The sequence below is a fragment of the Rhagoletis pomonella genome, unplaced genomic scaffold (assembly GCF_013731165.1).
Source record: "Rhagoletis pomonella isolate Grant_MI unplaced genomic scaffold, Rhpom_1.0 Rhpom_scaffold_00016, whole genome shotgun sequence".
NCBI classification, from domain to species: Eukaryota; Metazoa; Arthropoda; class Insecta; order Diptera; family Tephritidae; genus Rhagoletis; species Rhagoletis pomonella.
The window spans coordinates 150,202-168,805 of NW_023458570.1; the positions used below are offsets into that span (position 1 = coordinate 150,202).

The 18,604-nt window shown below is 36.6% G+C and overlaps 1 protein-coding gene across 1 annotated transcript in view; it reads right to left on the reverse strand.

Annotated features, from left to right (window-relative positions):
• LOC118749408 (cytoplasmic dynein 2 heavy chain 1-like) overlaps positions 1-18,604 on the reverse strand; it is a 162,277-nt gene that overhangs the window by 132,261 nt on the left and 11,412 nt on the right. The window contains exons 3-12 of the mRNA XM_036484212.1: positions 5,717-5,848; positions 5,135-5,654; positions 4,644-5,078; positions 4,260-4,376; positions 4,091-4,204; positions 3,930-4,032; positions 3,629-3,861; positions 3,342-3,564; positions 2,933-3,276; positions 1,897-2,870 (exon numbers count right to left, since the gene is read on the reverse strand). Coding sequence (XP_036340105.1) covers positions 1,897-2,870; positions 2,933-3,276; positions 3,342-3,564; positions 3,629-3,861; positions 3,930-4,032; positions 4,091-4,204; positions 4,260-4,376; positions 4,644-5,078; positions 5,135-5,654; positions 5,717-5,848 — 3,195 coding nt within the window. The remainder of the gene's footprint in view (positions 1-1,896; positions 2,871-2,932; positions 3,277-3,341; positions 3,565-3,628; positions 3,862-3,929; positions 4,033-4,090; positions 4,205-4,259; positions 4,377-4,643; positions 5,079-5,134; positions 5,655-5,716; positions 5,849-18,604) is intronic.

Consider the following 18,604-nt stretch of genomic DNA (forward strand, 5'->3'; position numbering starts at 1 on the left):
GCTAAGCCCTTTAATTTGGCACCTCAGTTTTTAAAATCGAATAATCGGTGCAGATCTGATGCCGTTAACAAAAACTCATGTTCACTTCATGTATTGTATGTATACATATGTATGTATATAGATTTGAACTATCTCTGGTATTTGGGTATAGGGGTTATTAAAATCCATGTAGGAGCTTCAAAACTTTCATATTCGAATATACACAGCTCTGGAATACTTGATTTTTAACTTTGACTTTTATTTTTGCCTGAAAAAATAAAAGTCAACAATTACCGATTATTTTCTGCTCGAAAAAATAAAAGGCAAATTTTAACTTTTATTTTTGCCTTAAAAAAATAAAAAGCAGAAATAATCGGTATTATTTGCTCAAAATGATAGAAGTAAAAAAATAACTTAAATTTTTTAACTTTTATTATAAAATGCATAACCGGTACGGTCTCTGGTAAATACATTTATTTTACTGGTAATTTTGTATTCATTCTGGTGTAAAGACAAATTAAACGTTTGCAGTTTAGGTGTACAAATACAAGTGCTTATATTCAAAAGAAAAAAAAGGTAATAGGTGACACGCTGAGTAATCGTTTCTAAGTTTCTAGGTAAGTCAAGTCAAGTCTTAGCCTTGCATAACCCAGCTTTAAGTTAAATTTCTAAGTGCAAAGAGAGCCGTGAGAGAATCAAGCTGCCATTTCATTTTTTAATAAAACCCCTACAAATATGCCACATATTATAATTTTTGGTATAAATGTAAATCATCTGGCAATCGAAAACCAAACTTTCAAATAAAGACAGAAAATAAAATAAAAACAATCACAATTTGATACGCGTAAATCATATATGTAATACTCCTATATTGGCAGTAAGAGCTAGTACCGTCCGAAAACACTACAGTACAGATATATCAATAAACACGTACGAAAGAAAAGGAACACATACGTTTATAAATAGACATGTACACAACACATATACAAAAACGGCACTCAAGTACACAATACATTGACAAAAACGGTACTAGACTGTCTCGCTTTGATTTCGGAATGATTACACATTGAGAAGTTAGCTTACTGCCAATATAGAAGTATTACATATATGGCGTAAATACATTTATTTTACTGGTGATTTTGTATCCATTCTGGTGTAAAAACAAATTAAACGTTTGCAATTTAGGTGTACAAATACAAGTGCTGATATTCAAAAGAAAAAGAAGTAGTTGTTGTTGAGGGATGCGTGTTGCCTAACCGGCATAGTCTGTGTGCGCTGCTGTGGCAAGTGCCGCCCTGTGGTGGTAGTGGATGGCGTCGCAGTTGGGGCTTACGACCGTGACGTAGGCCTGAGCAGACTCTAATGTGACTCCACTCGTTGCAAGCATTGCTCTTGGCTGAGGTGTAGTTATGGTGTAGTCGTCTCTGGCATACACAGCAGGTGTAAGTTTTTGGCCCAGGGTTTGACTCGATGCCAGCCCTGAGCAGAAGAATACTTAGCAGATTTGGCCTTATGAACGAACAACGTCTGAGATCTTTCACCGGCCCAAACGGGGTTAGGTCGCCGAAACAGCAGCCTTTGGTGGGGTAAAACCCTAGTCATTCCGGTACGTAGAACCGGGCTATCGTGGGAATGGCTCGTCTGTACGTCGTCGGGTCCAGTGGTTGGTCTGCGTATTTCTGGAATGCGTCCTTGTACACGAATAGGTGCCCCCTAACGTGCCTGGGCGGAGGCTCCTCTAGCAGTGATCTATTGGGGTGTTCACTTCTGTGGCATATTTTTGTGCTCCCTTACGCTGTGTAGGTGGCGACATCAGAAGGCACCCAGTCGTTGTCCGGAGTACGGTGTTCTGACAAGTCCGTAGCTTCGTCCACTGTGTCCACCTAGTCCCCGGCGATCAATAATAAGTCAACTTACCTTCTCCGCTCCAAGGTCAGATGAGAGAAATAGTTGATAGCTAGCGCAATTAGCAGAGATTTGGTATCCAAAGTTTTATGAGATGCCTTGTATTCTTCCAATTGCTTACTCCACATGTGGAACTCGGAGCTTAGTTTATCAATCAGCACTTCCGCTGCATTCAACGTCTTTCGCGCTTGGCCTAGTTTAATTTCCAATACTGCTGCTTCCTGCGTATAAGAGTTCAATTTTGCCGACAGTTGCTTTACACGATTATCTACATCGTCCAAGCCGCTCATAAGCAGTTGCATTTCGCCCTCGGCTACATTCAAGTTTTGCTGCAACTCAGTTTGCTCCCGCTCTAACGGACGTATGCTCTGTATGACCTTTGAGTATTGCACACTTGCCTTTACCCAAGCTGCAAGTGGTGCAGCAGCTGCAGAGGCACGTTTTGCATTCTTCATTTCGAACGATACCGCCTTAACCTTCAACAATTTTTCAACTGCAGCACAGTTATCCGGATTGATATGAGCTGGGTCCAACGAGCGTATATCTTCCTTTACACCACGTTTCGCCAAAAAAGTCTTCATGCTATTCCATGAGGTATCGCGTATGCCCATCAACCGCAACACGCCCTCGAGTATATCGCGTATCGTCTCTGGTGGTGCACGTAGCGATCGAATCTCTGAGAGTGCTTCTGACTTTATTTGACCCACTGCTGTGCTGGCCTCCGCGAGTATGGGTTCCACTTCTGCAAGTTCCTGCTGAATCTCTTTCTGACGCTCTTTCAACTGCTCACTGCTCTCTTGGGCCTTTTTCTTTAATTCAAGCATGTTAGTTTTTTGATCGTTGGCACTCCTCATAGTGGCTGAAATCATTTCGAGTGCATCATTGGCTAGTCTGCGTTTGTCGGCGAGAGCTTCCTCTTGTTGGCTGGCGTTGGATTTGAGTGTGTCTACAACGTTATGAGCGGCGGCTAGTTTGTCGACGCCGTGCTGGTAAAATAAGTTAGTCGGAACAATAGATTATGCTATGATTGTTCGACATATTTACATACCTGCAACTTTTCCAACCTCTTGTTTATATCCTTTGCAAAATTCAAATAAATATAGTAGTAAGAGCGTATTAACTGGTAGTAGCGCTTCGGCGCCTGCTGTGTTACTAAAGATTCTACAGCATCAGTAAAGTACGAGAATACTGGTACACTGCCTTTAGTACCCGCCCCTTCGGCAAGCATTTCAATGAATTTCTTTGGTAGCTGATTTTGAGTTTCAGTAGAAGCGGTGCGTACAAAACATATATCCATGTTACGGTATAGCGCTGGAAATTTGCTGAATAAACTGTTTAAGGATGGGTTGGCCGGATCCAAGGTTATGATAAGGTGTAGATTCTTCTTGGCCCCTGAAAATAAATTTATGTGCATGACATATTTTTTCTAGAATGTAAATGTATTTATTCGGTAGTACTTTTTAAAAAGTATGCGCCAAGGGACTCCTGAAAACCCTCCGACTGGGCAGCATGCTTCAGAGTACTCGCTACCGATTCCAAGTCATCGCCGAATAAATCAAGTATCTCGCTTCCTTCCAGTACAGCTTCAATGGGCTTCATTATGTCTGGGGCAAACGTAATCCAACAGTGATCGATGAGCAAACAGGTGCACTCGTTCTCAGTTGCCGCGGTTTGCATAGCCTGCAATAGATTTTATTTAACACATATTTTGTGAATGATAATTTAAACTTATCGCTGAACTAACTAATTTCAAATCGTTATAGAAGTCCGTTACGCCATACCCAGCGCCACCTTGCATAATATACAACTTTGAATGCTGCAAATTGGCCGCTACATAGAGGGCATCCAAATGCCTACCACCCGCGCGTGCAATCATCAACAAGTGTGTTTCGTCGCGCGCCAGGACTCGCGCCACTCTGGAAGCCAAGTCGAGCAGCTCCCTAGTGATCGGCTCGTCGATTACAAAGGACTCAGCATCTAAGTAGTCAAAGTTTAATTAGCCAGGGCGGGCATGGACTATAAATATAAAATTAGTTTCTGCTTACTACAAATAGTAATTTGCTTCTGAACTTCTTCCTGCCACTCATCGTGTGCGAGTGCACGAAATTCGACACAGTGTTTTGGCGACTTGGGGACGAAGAATACTTCCTGTATGAGGAAAATTAAGTTTATGTTCCATTTAATTGGACGTTTTTTAATATTCTACCTCTTTGCTGTAAATCTTGCGCATTGTTTGCCTAAATATACTCTGAAACTCGCTGACGTCAGCATCACTGGCCAAGCGATTTTCGAATGTGGAGATTAACTCTGAGCAAAAAGCCTGAAAAAGGTGAATATAATATTTGAATATTTCAACATCTGCGTGTTTCCCTCACCTCATTGAAAGTTTCAGCAGGATAGTAATGCAGATTGTGAATCAGTTTCATTACGAACTTTGGATTAAAATTATAGTGTTCCCAGCCATGTGTAGATACACTGAACGTTGCTTGTAACTTAAAGGGGGAAATAGACAAATATATAACGTTTTTTCATCATATATTCCTATTCATAGGAGCTTAGGTTCTTGTTGCTTATTTCTAGAAACACTTTTTTCATATGAGTGCTGTAATAATTTATTGATGTGGTACTAGCTTTCAAATTATGTAAAGTGTTTATTGGTGAGTTGTCTTTGGCTTTTGTACATGGCTCAATTTGAATGAAATTTTTATTTCTATCCATGTAGCTTAGCACTTTTACTGCCACCAATACATGATTCTTACCTTTTTGAATAACTCCATCAAACCTTCCACAACGTACTGCACATTTGCTGCCGGCGTTTTGAAGTGTTCATTTGCTAATATAGGCTCCAGCCGACTTTGAACTATGGCGAACATGTCGGCATCGTTTGGGTTACTAATGCGAAGGAATTGATTTATTGCGAGAAATCGTCGCGGTAGCTTCTGTAGACTGCTGCTTATTGCTGATGTAGAGGCTTGTGAAATGGATCCACATATTTGCAAATCGCTGATGTGCACCCATTCCAGATTTTCTGCATAAAAACCGGAGCGTTGCACCAGCTGAAACAACAGTTCCATAACTTCACTTGTACCCCATGCATCGATGTAGCAAAGATCAATATTCTTCAAGAACAAAATCAATCGCAATTGCTTCGGTTTGAATTCCCGCCCTCGTAGACCACTCACAGTGACGCAGTTCTGAAAATATGTGTGCTAGAATTTCGTATCATAAAATTATAACATACCATTCACACCTGCTTTAAGCAATGTAAGATGTAGGCGGTCGTAAGCTGCGTAGAACAGTTAACGATGATTATATTGTAGCCAGCATACTCCTGTACCGCCTGCATCAACAGCAGCGTTTTCGCTGAACCCGTCGGGCCCACAATTAGGAATGGTGTGTTAGCGGAAGCACTTAAGTAGGTGCGTAACGTACTTAAATATGATTTAACCGCAGCGGTCTGTAAGAGTTGCATCCCACCGTTAAGCTCATTTGCGTCAAATAATGGTAAGGCATCTGACTCATAAAACTCAATTGTGTTGAGTTCGTTATTAAAGTATGCCAATTCTGCACGATTTGGATTACTGATGTGAATATTTGCGCGCTCAAATATAAAATTGGCTAATTCATTGTGTCGTTCAGGTGGCAAAAAACCGTAAAGTGTACGACAAAGCGTCACACAAAACTCATCGCGACTTTGTACGGCGCTCAACCGCAAAAGTAAGGCGCGCAGGAGCTTCCAAGTATTTAAAGGGGGTAAGGAGCTGCTTTGGCTTGAGTAAAGTTTCATACTTATTAAGGTAAATTCTCTTATTTGAACTCACAAGACACTTACTACAGATACTCTTTTTCGACCCACTGTACGGCCGGCTTAAATTGTTCCTCTATGTAACTGAACACGAGGTCGCCAAACTCTTCCTTGGCTAGCATGGTTTCAAGTATTTGTGCTTGCGGAAAATCTGTATTACTGTATAAGGAATGACAAATAATTCGATATTTGCAAAAACTGTATAAGGATTTGTATGTACATGTCATCGCTACCATGTCAAACTATCGAATGTGCAAAAATGCTTTTTTAATAGCGATACATTGCGCATGAGTTTTGAATGATACACAAGTTGGCAAATCGTTAAATTTCGAGTCTTGTTAGAAGCAGAGGATACTGGCTTTAATAAAGTGTCGAATAAAATACCTTTTCCTAATGACATTTAAAATATTTTTTTTTTTTGCTCTTGAAAAGTACCAATTTTTACATTCGATAGTTTGACATGGTAGCGATTCAACGAGCAAAAAAAATCGATGTGTTAGATTTATTTCAAACTTTGAGGTCATAATCTACGTTGAATTTCATGAGACCCTTATTTTTTCTTTTTTTCCGAAAATACGGTTCTGAATCCCGTAGCACGGTATCAAAAATTAGGTCGTAAAAGCCATATTTAAAAAAATTAAAATTTACTTCAATGTATATTCCAATCAGCATCAGCACAGTCATCGACTAACTTTCGTAGCATACGTTGGTGTTTGCGGTTGTGTTCTCTGTGTATATTCATTCGCGGTTCAGTTATATCCCAACAACAATCTTCATACGTTTAATTTTTTTATTTGTCTTGTTTGCCAAGTGTACCACGTGCTTAATTTGATTCCATTAAATTTAGACCCAACATGCCCCCTGGGGCGCATAATTTAGGGGACAATAGGTTCACTGCCTTTGCGTCCTCCCCCAAACGTAAGAAGAAGCGTCCAACAAAATTCAATGATTTTCCAGATCTTCCGCATCTTAACAAAACAATATCCATCTCAAAATATATTTCTTCCACTAATCATCAGAAACGCCTTTCTCATTATTCATATTTCGCAGTACAAAGATCACTAAACGTAATAAGGAAGAACATAGAACAAATTTCAGAGCTTAGAGACGGAAATCTTCTTCTACTGGTCAAAGGCAAGCATACTGCAGAAAAATTTATAGCTGCCAAGCAACTTCCAGGAATATGCGATATCACATGTAAATACCGCGACAACCTCAATTTTGTGAATGGGACGGTCTTCGCCCCTTTTCTAAAATATCTTCCTGATGAGGAAATCGTAAAGGAATTATCAACTGAGGGTGTAGTAAGTGGTTTCCAATTCACAATGATAACACAGGCCAACAGAATGGAAAACAATTTTGGTGCGGTAAATGTTAAAACTGTTTTTGATAGACTTTTTGGTGCTGATTGAGAATCCGTAAGTACAAAGTTTCCATCAGCTCCAGATCTTGAGAAAAATGAGGTCAAAGTGTCAAAAAATCACGATTTTCGCAGTATTTGAGAAGCTGTAGAGAACTTAGGCTTAAATTAAGGCTAGAACTCTCGACTACTGTCCCTGAAAATACCCTCCCTACACCTTGACCTGATGGTCACTTATAGTCGTTTAATGAAGAGCAAAAACTGATTTTGGCGAAGTTTGAGTACCTACCGCAATTAAAAAAAGGACATAGAACCCTCCACTTAGGCTTAAATTAACGCTTGAACTTTCGACTACAACCCCTGAAAACCTTGATCTGATGGTAACTTATAGTACTTTATTGAACAGCAAAAACTGACGGTATTTTCAGGGATAATAGTTGAGAGCTCTATATTTAATTTAAGCCTAAGTGGAAGGTTTTGTCATCTTTTATTTCTTTGCTAGAGCTTCCCAAATATTGCAAAAAATGCAATTTTTTGACACTTTGACCTCGTTCTCTCAAAATCTGGAGCTGATGGAAACTTTATACGTATGTATTCGTAATCAGCACCAACAAGTCTATCAAAAACAGCTTTCACATTTGCGGCACAGTGTTGCCCTGTGTAATTGACAATAAAGTAACCCCAAGTGGGGTTATCCTCCTTATTTTTGATGCATTCAGAATTCCAGAAGCCATCAACATATCTTGGTATAAAGTTAAGTGAGGGAATATTTCTCGAATCCCCAAGTCCATCATCCAACGTATTCAACATTCGATTTCCATTAATCTAACAACTTCTGCAAACAACACTTCACGATTACAACCGACTTCTAACTCTACATTATCTTCGCATATTACTCGCTACACACAGGAACTCTTAAACCAAAACCGCTATTTATATTCTCCAACTCGATTGACTTCTGACTCTGAAAGCGAAAGATCAGATATGATGATTAGTAACATTAGTAACCCTATCGATGACCTTTTATATTCTTCAATGGAATATCCACGGACTATATAACAATTTGAATGAATTAAAACTTTTCCCTTCAATAGAATTGCACCTATCTCAAATTCATTTCATAGTTATTTCCATAACCTACCCAGTAACTACTTCAAAGCAAGGCATATGAATCATGGTAAAAAACAGAACTCGCCACAAATTGCTAGATATTATATCCCCGATATCAGTCATTGCCGTCGAAGTTAACTTAGGTTTCAAATTTACTATTGTTGCATCCTACATTCCTCTGCGGCAACCTTTCAATCTCAAAAATCTTCTAGACATAACTTCTGGTATTACTACTGATATACTCTTGATCGGCGACTTGAATGCGTGGAGCCCCCTTTGGGGATCCACTTCTGATAACCCAAAGGGGAAAGGAGTAGACGATTTTATCCTTCTAAATAATTACATAGTATTAAACGACTTGGCCCCAACTCATTTTTCAACCCACCAGACATTTACGTATGCAGACGTAAGTATGTGCTCGGCTAGTTTGGTCCCAAAGCTCTTTTCCCCTTTTTTCCACGGAAGCGACCATTTCTACCTTCTTACTAAAATTGTCGCCGCTCCGTCCAATCCAGGTACCCCCAAACCAAAGTTTATCACAGAAAAAGCACACAGGGCCCTTTTCCAACGTTCAGTAACAGGAACCTTGACAAACTACAACCAGTCATCTGCGATCAGCAAAGAGGCCAATAGTATAGCTAAAACTATTCGCACAGCTGCACATCTGTCTATTCCCTAAACACAAAAGAAATATTATAAAAGCATTGTGCCCTACGAAACAAAAAACAAACCCTTTGGCCCATTCCCATCCCAATCTATCGGAATACAAAAAAAGTAACGCCTACTTAACAAAAAAAAAAACACTGAAAGAGGCGCAGAGACAAAGCTTTGAGGATTTGACTAGTACAATAACCTCAGATTTCAACCCCAGAAAAATTTGGTCTAATATAAAGATGCTTTCGGGAACCTTCTCACCCTCATCTATAAAATTATTAGACACTACTATTCTGCGGACATGGCAAATCATTTCGGCTCCGCTTGGTCAAACTATTCAAAAGACTCCAATTTCCACCTTAATTTTGTTGCCGAGAAAAATCTAACTCTAAGAGAAGACTACGTAAATAACTCTCCCTCGCCATCTGTCAAAAAAATTGAGTCCCCTATTACCATTTTCGAGTTTGAAGTAACTATTTATTCAATGTCGGGTAAAACCCCAGGCCGTGACCGTATTTCATATTCATTGCTGAAAAGCTTACCCTTAGTAGTCAATACTCGATTGGTCGACCTGTACGACGCTATCCTAAATCAAGGCATCTTTTCACACACGTGGAAGAATGCAACCTCTATTGCTGACTATAGACAAATATCACTCTTGCCATGTTTAAGCAAAACACTGGTTCGCGCATTCAAACAAACTATTTGATGCCCATCAAGTTGCGTTCAAGAAAGGCCAGGGAACGATGGACGCCTTACTTATTTGTAAACATTTTGTCTCATCTGCCCTTTCCACAAAAAGCTCTAGTTAAAAGATTAGATATAATTAAATACCTACTTGATCTATTAAATCTAAAAAGGCCATGTGAATGCTGAGGAAATTCCTCAAATTTTGAAAAAAAAAAATGTCTCCATATACATGGTGAAATAAAAATAAGGTGATGTCAGTTAGGGGGTGTTTGTTGTAATTTTGACAAATTCGGTAGCCCCGTTCTGATTGATGCCCTCTTGAACAAAAACTACACTAGAAAAACTCCTTTTAGGTATTGCGCTGAAAACGTAAGAGTGAATATCACTGTCCTTGACATTTCTGTTTAGTTGTGACTTTTCCATTTAATATTTTTTGCAAAAATTGTGATTTGTGTGTATATTCAACAGCTTTTAATTTTGCGATTTTTTGGAGGTTTTCCTGACTTTGGCTACAAATTTAGGTAACCAATTTTAAGTACTTATGCCAAGTGGCCAATAAAACTTATTATGTTTACCTTCCACAGATTGTGAATTGGGTTTTTTATCTCAGCGAGAAGCTGCGATATAAGTGCGATTTTTGGCTGCAGTGGACTTCAGTTCCAGGTGAGTTTATTCAATTGGCCAGGTAGTTAATAAAATGGTCAGTAAAAGTGCGTTTCTTGTTTAATAGGTTTTGGAAGTTGTGCCTGTTCACCTACTAGAGGCTGCAATACAAGTGCTTTACAAATAAAATTACGAAAATCTTTTTATAATTCATAAATAATCGGTCTTTTAAAAAGAAGAAAAAACTTACTTAGAGTAGTTGTGTTTGTTTAAAAAATTATTCAGTAACTCGCCCGCAACTCCCCAGTGACTTAATTTCTGCGAATTCGCTCTCAAAGAAAAAATATCCAAAAAAGTACGTGAACGCAAATCCAGTAATAATTACCAAGTTTCATGAACAATTTATTCTTTATTCGCAGCAAATTCCTAATAAAACAATATATTTTATATTTAAATTGGTGTATTTGGTCAATTTCAATAATAAAAACCCAAAAACAGTTTCCTTATTAGTTTAAATTGCATCCAGCAAGTTACAAGTAAAAATTTATCCATTAAAAATGCAGTAAAAACTTGGAACTTCAGCTGTTTCGCTCTCTCAATAAGTTTTTGCGTACGAAATTGCCAAAACATGAAAATTCGTACCAATTTTCTGGATTTTACTGGAAATGGGTAAACCTAACACAACTATTGTTTATTATCTTTAACGTTGTTTTGGTAAAATAATTCTTTAATACATACTTTTTAAAAATAGTATTCAAAAGGGCGTTAAAATGGTCCTAAAATGTTCCCCTTTTTTTACTACATTTATAGGCATTGCCGAAATGGGGCTCCCAAAAAAGTGAGGTTATGCAACTGACATCACCTTGTTTATTCCACCATGTCCATATAATAATATATAAATTTGAATTTTTTAAATATCGCTTTTACGACCTAATCATTGATACTGTGCTACGGGCTTCAGAACCGTGTTTTCGGAAAAGAAAAAAAAATACGTATCTTATGAACGTAGATTATGTCCTCGAAGTTTGAAATATGTAAATCGAACACATCACTTTTTTGCGCGCTGAATCCATACAGAATGGGCCATATATACCCCAGTAAAAGAATTATACATGCAGTATTTCAACTTCAGCTAGTTAAATGAAAAACAAATCATAGATCTTTAATGTTTCTCCCTATAATTGTATTCATTAACTCTATAAAAAGAATATAAAATATCTTATAAATATGCATTAGTTTATGACAAGATAATTTCATTGTGCTATTATATTCAAATTTTCATACAACTGTGGAACACAAAAAAAACTAGATTGCGCATATCACAGGTTTGATAGCTATTGATAGCTTTCCGGGCTGCTCCGGTAATTAGAGCGTAAAAATAAGTTACTCTCTCACAATTGTCAAAAATGTGTCAACACGTGCCAAAAGTGCCCAGAGCGTGAGGAACGCAAAAAACCACATTTCGTGCCCGGAATCAACAAATCGGCTATAAACAATGATGTTACGTGTATGTATCTTATATGGCTAATAAAATTACCAAATAACTACATTTTCTGAAAATTCTGTGGTATTTTCCACTGTTGTGTTTTATAAAATTTACTTTCGCATTTAAACAACAACAGCTGTTATTTCTAATTGCCCTTTTGCACATTTGTGCTCGATCCAAAAGTAGAACGTATTCGCTCTCTATTACCCATTTTTCTAGCGTGAGGAACGCTTTCTGGGCTCTTTTGGGCACCCGCGGGCTCTTGTGGAACAAACCTATTAAGATTTACTAGATCAATTCGTGTTCTCGAGAAAAAAAGTTTTCAGGATCCAAAAATCTGTGTATAGCGGTCAAACTTTTTTCTCCAATTTTTTTTTTAATTTATCGTTATATACAAAGCTTTTCAAAATTTGAAGAAAAAAATTTGGCCGCTATACTTTGATATATTGATCATGAAATTTTTTTTCTCGAGAACACGAATGGATCTAGTAAAACTTAGTATGAGTCATTGTTCGTATGACCAACAGCTATCAAACCTGATATGTATGTATATGTGCACTCTAGGTTTCTTAAAGAGTTAATATTTGTTCCACAGTGTAATAATACATTTATTTGGTTATTATTACACTGTTGTAGTTGAAAAATTCGACAGACGGAAGATAGGCCACTTCTAGATAATTTGGGTACGCTGAATGCAATGGCCCGTGACCCCATACAAAATTTTTAAATCAAAACTTTGCCTAAAATGTAGAAAGTCAGAATATATCGTTGAATTTTCAACGATAATTAGAGGATCTCTAAAGAAAACATATATCATAATACATAAAACAATTTGCAAACTATTTCGATCACATTTGTGGATTTTGAGCAATATTTTGTCACTTTTTTACCGAAAAAATGTTATTTCAACTTTTCGCCATTTATTAGACTAACAATTGTTCCACATCATCAGGAAATAATGGCTGTATTTTATGAAATTTTGAAACAATTTTGCTAAAAAATGTATTTTTCTTTTTTTATTCATCGCTCTCATCATTCACATTTGAATCAAGGCTCCAGCATAAATCAGCCAACGAGCTGTGGTGCGACTTGATGAAAATGGTCGCCGTGTTCATCAGATTCACTGGGCATTTGATTTTCTAATATATCTTGATGATGATGCATGAAATGCACTTTTAAATACATGCTTACGCCAATATTGTTGAACGACTGTAGCATGTTTTCAACCAATATTCTTCATCCATCTTCGTGACGATTACCCAAGACACCAATGATTACAGCTTTCAAATTATCCCATGCAATTGCTTCTTCGCTGTCAATAAACGCTAGGAGCTCATTAAGTAATACATGTATATTTTATCAAATTTAACACAAAATACCGTAAAAAATATTTACCTTCTTTGATTTTTCCATCACACAGACGAATGAAAATGGCCTTTAATGCTGACTATTTTCCCGTTTAACCAACGCTTTGATGAAATTTTTGCCCAGATCCAATTTAATGTGTAATGGAGGTAAACAATATTTTAGAGACATCTTGTACCAATGGGACATTTATTACATTTTGATCCCGATTCGCGATACATCTTTCGGCGGCCAGTCCCGTTTATCATACTGGTTGCCATGCTTAAAGTACCTTGCATCACATTGGCACAGGAAGCACATATTTCTTGTCCAGCCCAACTTTAAACCACGCAGCAATGAGACCACTGTGCTAATTGCAATTGTGACTGAGCTATTTAAATTATCGGTAAACAAGAGAACCGCTTCCAAACTATTTTTCGACGAATCTATGAACATCGCCAGTCGATTGGTTTGTACTGGTAGTTCGGAAGCATTGTGAGCATTACTACATTAATATCATTACAATATTGAAATGTATTTGCCTTATTTCGATCCCAACACCTCGGGTTTCGAGTTGACGACCATGAGCATCGTATATAGCATTTTCAGTTTAAATGAAACCATTTTCAAATTAAATGAAACCTTTTTTTAATTAAATGAAGGCTTTTTCAGGTTAAGCGAAACCATTTTCAAATGAAATAAAACCTTTTCAAGATGGAGCGAGACCTTTTTCAAATTAAATGAAACCTTTTTCAGATGCAATGAAACTTTATTTAAATTAAATTAAACTTTTTTCAAATTAGTTGAAACATCCGAGTGCGAAGAGTAGTAATGCATTTCATGAGTGATAAATAATCGAATGTATTTCTTGTGAGTTTTAGATCCAATTACTGTTTAATATGTAATCAGCATTCTATTATATTCAAAAAGTTCCAAAAATTTCATTTAAATCACATTCATTTCTCAATACTAGGTAATGCAAAATTGAATGCCCCACTTTTCTTAGGACATCGCCCTGGGGGGAAAAATGCATTTTCGAATGTGAAAAGGGTTGTTTTACTGATTATTTTTTCAATTACTATACATTAGACTGCATCACCAAACAAAGTTGCGATTTTTCCGCCGGGATTACAAAATTTATTATATTTTAAGATGTCCACAAAAATATTTCGGAAAAATATTAAGATTTAAGCGAGCTGGACCGATTTGAAAATACCTCCAAAGAAGTTAAGTTTTTTATGAACAAAAATAGTTTCTTAAAGAACTTTTTGAAAAAAGTCCCCTCAGATGACAAATTAGATTAAGCTTAAAAAATCTGCACAAAAATATTTAAAAATCTTTTCAACGGAATTGTAAGAATGAGACTTTTGATGCTGTTTTTTTACTTTTTTCAAAGATTGGTTTCCGAAAAACTTGAATAACTGGGCCAAAAATGTTCTGATTTAGACTTATGGCATCTCAGTAGAAAGGTATTTTAACACTATTTTTATTTCTGGCCAAAAAAACGTCATTCGTGTCCAATCTTGTTTTTTCGAATACCAATACATCTTAATTCAACTTTGAATGACGTTCGTTCATCCTACCTTTCTCTTCCATCCTTTGAATCAGTTTATTAGCAAAGAAATAAAAGGGTGAGAAAAAACCTTTCCAATGATATCTCACAAGTCTAAATCGGAATAGTTAAGGTTCAGTTATACAAGTTTTTCCTATACCAATCTTTGAAAAAAGTTAAAAAACAGCATCAAAAATCCCATTATTACGATTCCGTTCAAATTTTTTTTTTATTTTTTTTAATATTTTTATGCAAATATTTTAAGCTTAAACCGTTTTGTCATTTGAGGGGATTTAAAAAAAAAATCTTTAAGAAACTATTTTTATTCATAAAAAACCCCATTTTTGGAGGTATTTTTAAATCGGTCCAGCTCACTTAAATCTTAATATTTTTCCGAAATATTTTGGTGGACGTCTTAAAATATAATACATTTTATAATTCCAATGGAAAAATAGTACCGACTTTTTTTGTATGGGGAGTGATGCAGTCTACTATACATACATTACATTTTCCCACTGGGATTCTTAAATTATGTATTAAACATATTGATTTAAGGAAAAGGAAATCAACTTAAGCTATTTAGAGCTATTTGCACCATGTCTGTCTAACACTTACCCCAGTTACACATCGTTATCGACGTCTGCTTATAACAGGGAACCGCTAATGCCGATTATGATGTTTAACTGGAAGAAAGTCTTAACCAGACATGATGCAAACGGCTCTAAGTCATAGTTTATAAAATAAATTAAGAGCTTGTCCATTCGTCGCTTTCCGAATTTGGATGATCATGCCCGTAACATAGTTCGCACAGTCATTTTGACTAATTATGTGTGTTCGCTCAGTAATTGTGCCACTTAATAATGCCTTTTACCTTCGAAAATGCCCTTTCTATGGGCTTTAACATGGGATAGTATGCTGGCAAAAATTTCAGTAAATATCCGTTATTATCCACCATATCTCTTATTTCTTTGGATTTATGAATTCTGACATTATTCTCGAGCGCCCTTATGAATTTCTTTCTGGCTACGCCCATGGGACAACCTGCAAGTAAGGGGGAAGCCCCCGACGTTCAGAGTTACAAGCATAATGCCAGTAGTCATAAATCCCAAGAAATAAGAGATATGGTGGATAATAATGGATGCTTACCAAAATTTTTGCACTCTCCTTTGTCCGAACAACTTAATAGTTTCGAGCCTAACACCCCTTAATTTCATTCTGGCTACGACCGTGGCTCTGATCTCCATTAAATTTTATTTAATAGCTCCTGAATAAATACTTGGAAACGGGTCGAATTCATAGTAGAATGAGAAACAATTTGTTGGTGAATATGAAAATGAAAAAAAATATACAAACTAGGGCTGATGATTTCACTCGGGTAATGAGCTACCCGGGTACCGGGGTAGCGGGTGAAGCCCTAATTACCCGGGTACCCGGGCACCCGAAAAATTGTGGAGAGGTAAAAATGAAACGCATTTACGATTATATACCGCAAACGAACTTACATAGGGAACATCTATAAGAATCTTCCATACCATATAGGGAAATATTACAATATATATTCGTATCTAAAGGTAGTAGCAATAATTTTACGATTGTAGAAGTATTAAACTGTAGGGAGCTAAAAAAATAATAATTATAACAGATAATTTCGGTTTTTATAAAATATGACTAGGTAAGAAAGAATGTTACTCATACGCCATGTGTGTATGTATTATTAATGAAATCATAGGCATAACTATTTGTGTGGAGACTCTTCGTATCATGACGCATTTTCATTTGACCGTTTGCAACCTTATTTATCAATCAAGTCAATTATTTGGGAATCCATCTTGATCTCAGGTTTTCGTGGAAATTGCATATTAAAGCGAAAAAAGTCAACTTGCATTAAAAACATTAAGAATGTACTGGCTGCTTGCTGCAAAATCTGAGCTGAGTTTAGACAACAAAATCCTTCTGCACATAGTTATGCTGAAGCCGGTTTGGACATACGCTATGCAACTATGGGGTACTGCGAGTAACTCAAACAGAAATACTACAACGGTATCAAAATAAGGCCCTAAGAAGTATTGTTAATGCTCCTTGGTATGTCACCAACTATGCCACTCACCAAGACCTCAAAATTCCATTTGTCAGGGAAGAAATCATCAGATTGACTCAGTGATAACACGATATTTTTTTGTTGTTACTATCATAACAAGTTTTAATAATTATGTATATAAAATAATTACATTATCATTTGTTCGTTTTGCGTTAAGTTCCCTTAACTTTGATGACCCGATGCCCTCATATTTTTCCCGTTGTAAACTTATTCACCTACAAACTCTTGAAACTAGAAGAATTGTCCAGTTGCTCATGTTCGTTTTTGATTTGGTTGTTGGCTCTTTGGATTGTTCGGTCCTTCTGGAGAAGATATCCTTTAATATGCCTCACAGATTTCTACGCTCATCTCTGCCGTTTTACTTGCGTGCTACTAAGGCTAATTATTACCATTTTGATCCGATTTTCCGCGCTCTGACAGAATTTAAAAAGATCTCAAAGAGTCTAAATATTGATTTTTCGTTGCCGAGAAATATTTTCAAGTCATCTATTGATCCATTTTTCTTATAACTACTTGTGTATCTAAATCTATAGTATTTAGTTTTAATTATGATAGTCTTATTTTTATCTAGTCTGTAAGATTGTAATCATAGACTGAATAACTGAAACTGAAACTGAAACAACAAGTTTTTGTTTTGATGCAAGGAGACTAGCAAGTTAACCGAATCGGGGGCCAAACACGATCTTTTCGCCGTAGAGAAGAGTCTTTCGTGTTCGGAGGAAAAGTGAGATCCACGGATGTTAATTCTAAGCCAGAGGAAAGCTGGACCATTTCAACTTCCAGAAAAAAAAAAAACAAAAAAAAAAAAAGTTCGTGTCTTAAGTCTTTCGTTAACTTTATTTGCATACATAATTATCCTTCAGTTCTTTTTTGATTAACATTAATATTCAAACATTTCAAAGTAATGGAACGCTATGAGATAGTTCAGAGAAGATTTGTTCCTTTTTCGTTCTCTGTAACAAAGTTCCTGGCACTTTAGCTCCCAAATTGTTCTTCGAGAGTAAGTTCCTCAGAATTTTGTACCCGTTTTTTTCTTTGCCAAAACGTTCAGGAGAAATTTGTTAACATTTTGTTCTCTTAGAAATATTCCCGAAAGTATTGTTCGCATTTTCTTCTCTCTGGGAACGTTCCACAGGGTTTAGTTCTTATATAATTCCCAATGAGAACGTTCTCGTCAGTTTTGTTCTCATTTTGGTTTTGGTTTTGACGCGTTCTTGGGAACAAAACTACGACAATGACATTTAGTTTCGATCATACATTTTGTTCTCGGTCCCTGTTTTAAAATATTAATATTTAATATTCTTTAAAATATACATACATACATATGTACACATGCATGTATGTATATGCATTTACAAAAACTAGAAGTTTGAATTTAAGTACAGAAACTAATGTTTTAATTTACTTTTCTTGCCTCCGTCTACTCAGGCAAGCGGTTAGGTGTACATAGTCGCGTACATTCTAGACATAAAAAAATAATTATTAAAAAAAAATTTTCCCACTGGAAAAAAAAATATTAATCTTCACCAAAAAGATTATACAAGAAGCTTTATGTCGCACTACCCGGGTGTTTTTCGTTTAACCGGCACCAACATATGTATATTACCCGGATACCCGGGCAAATCGGGTAATACCCGGCTACCCGGGTAATAAAAGCCCCGGGTAACACTCGGGTAATCGGGTACCCGGGTAACCGGGTACCCGGGTATCATCAGCTCTAATACAAACCTTATCAGTTTAAAGCCCAAATATAGCATCAGTTTAAATGAAACTTTTTTCAAATTAAATGAAACCATTTTCAAACAAAGCGAAACCTTTTTCAAATTAAATGAAACGTTTTTCAGGTCGAGTGAAACCTTTTTCAAATTAAATGAGACCCTTTTCAGATTAAGCGAAACCTTTTTCAAATTAAATGAAACCTTTTTCAGATTCAATGAAACTTTATTCAAATTAAATGAAACTCCCTTTTTTCGTTTACTGTGAATTCGCTGTTATGCGTTGCTTTTCTTTATGGTTAA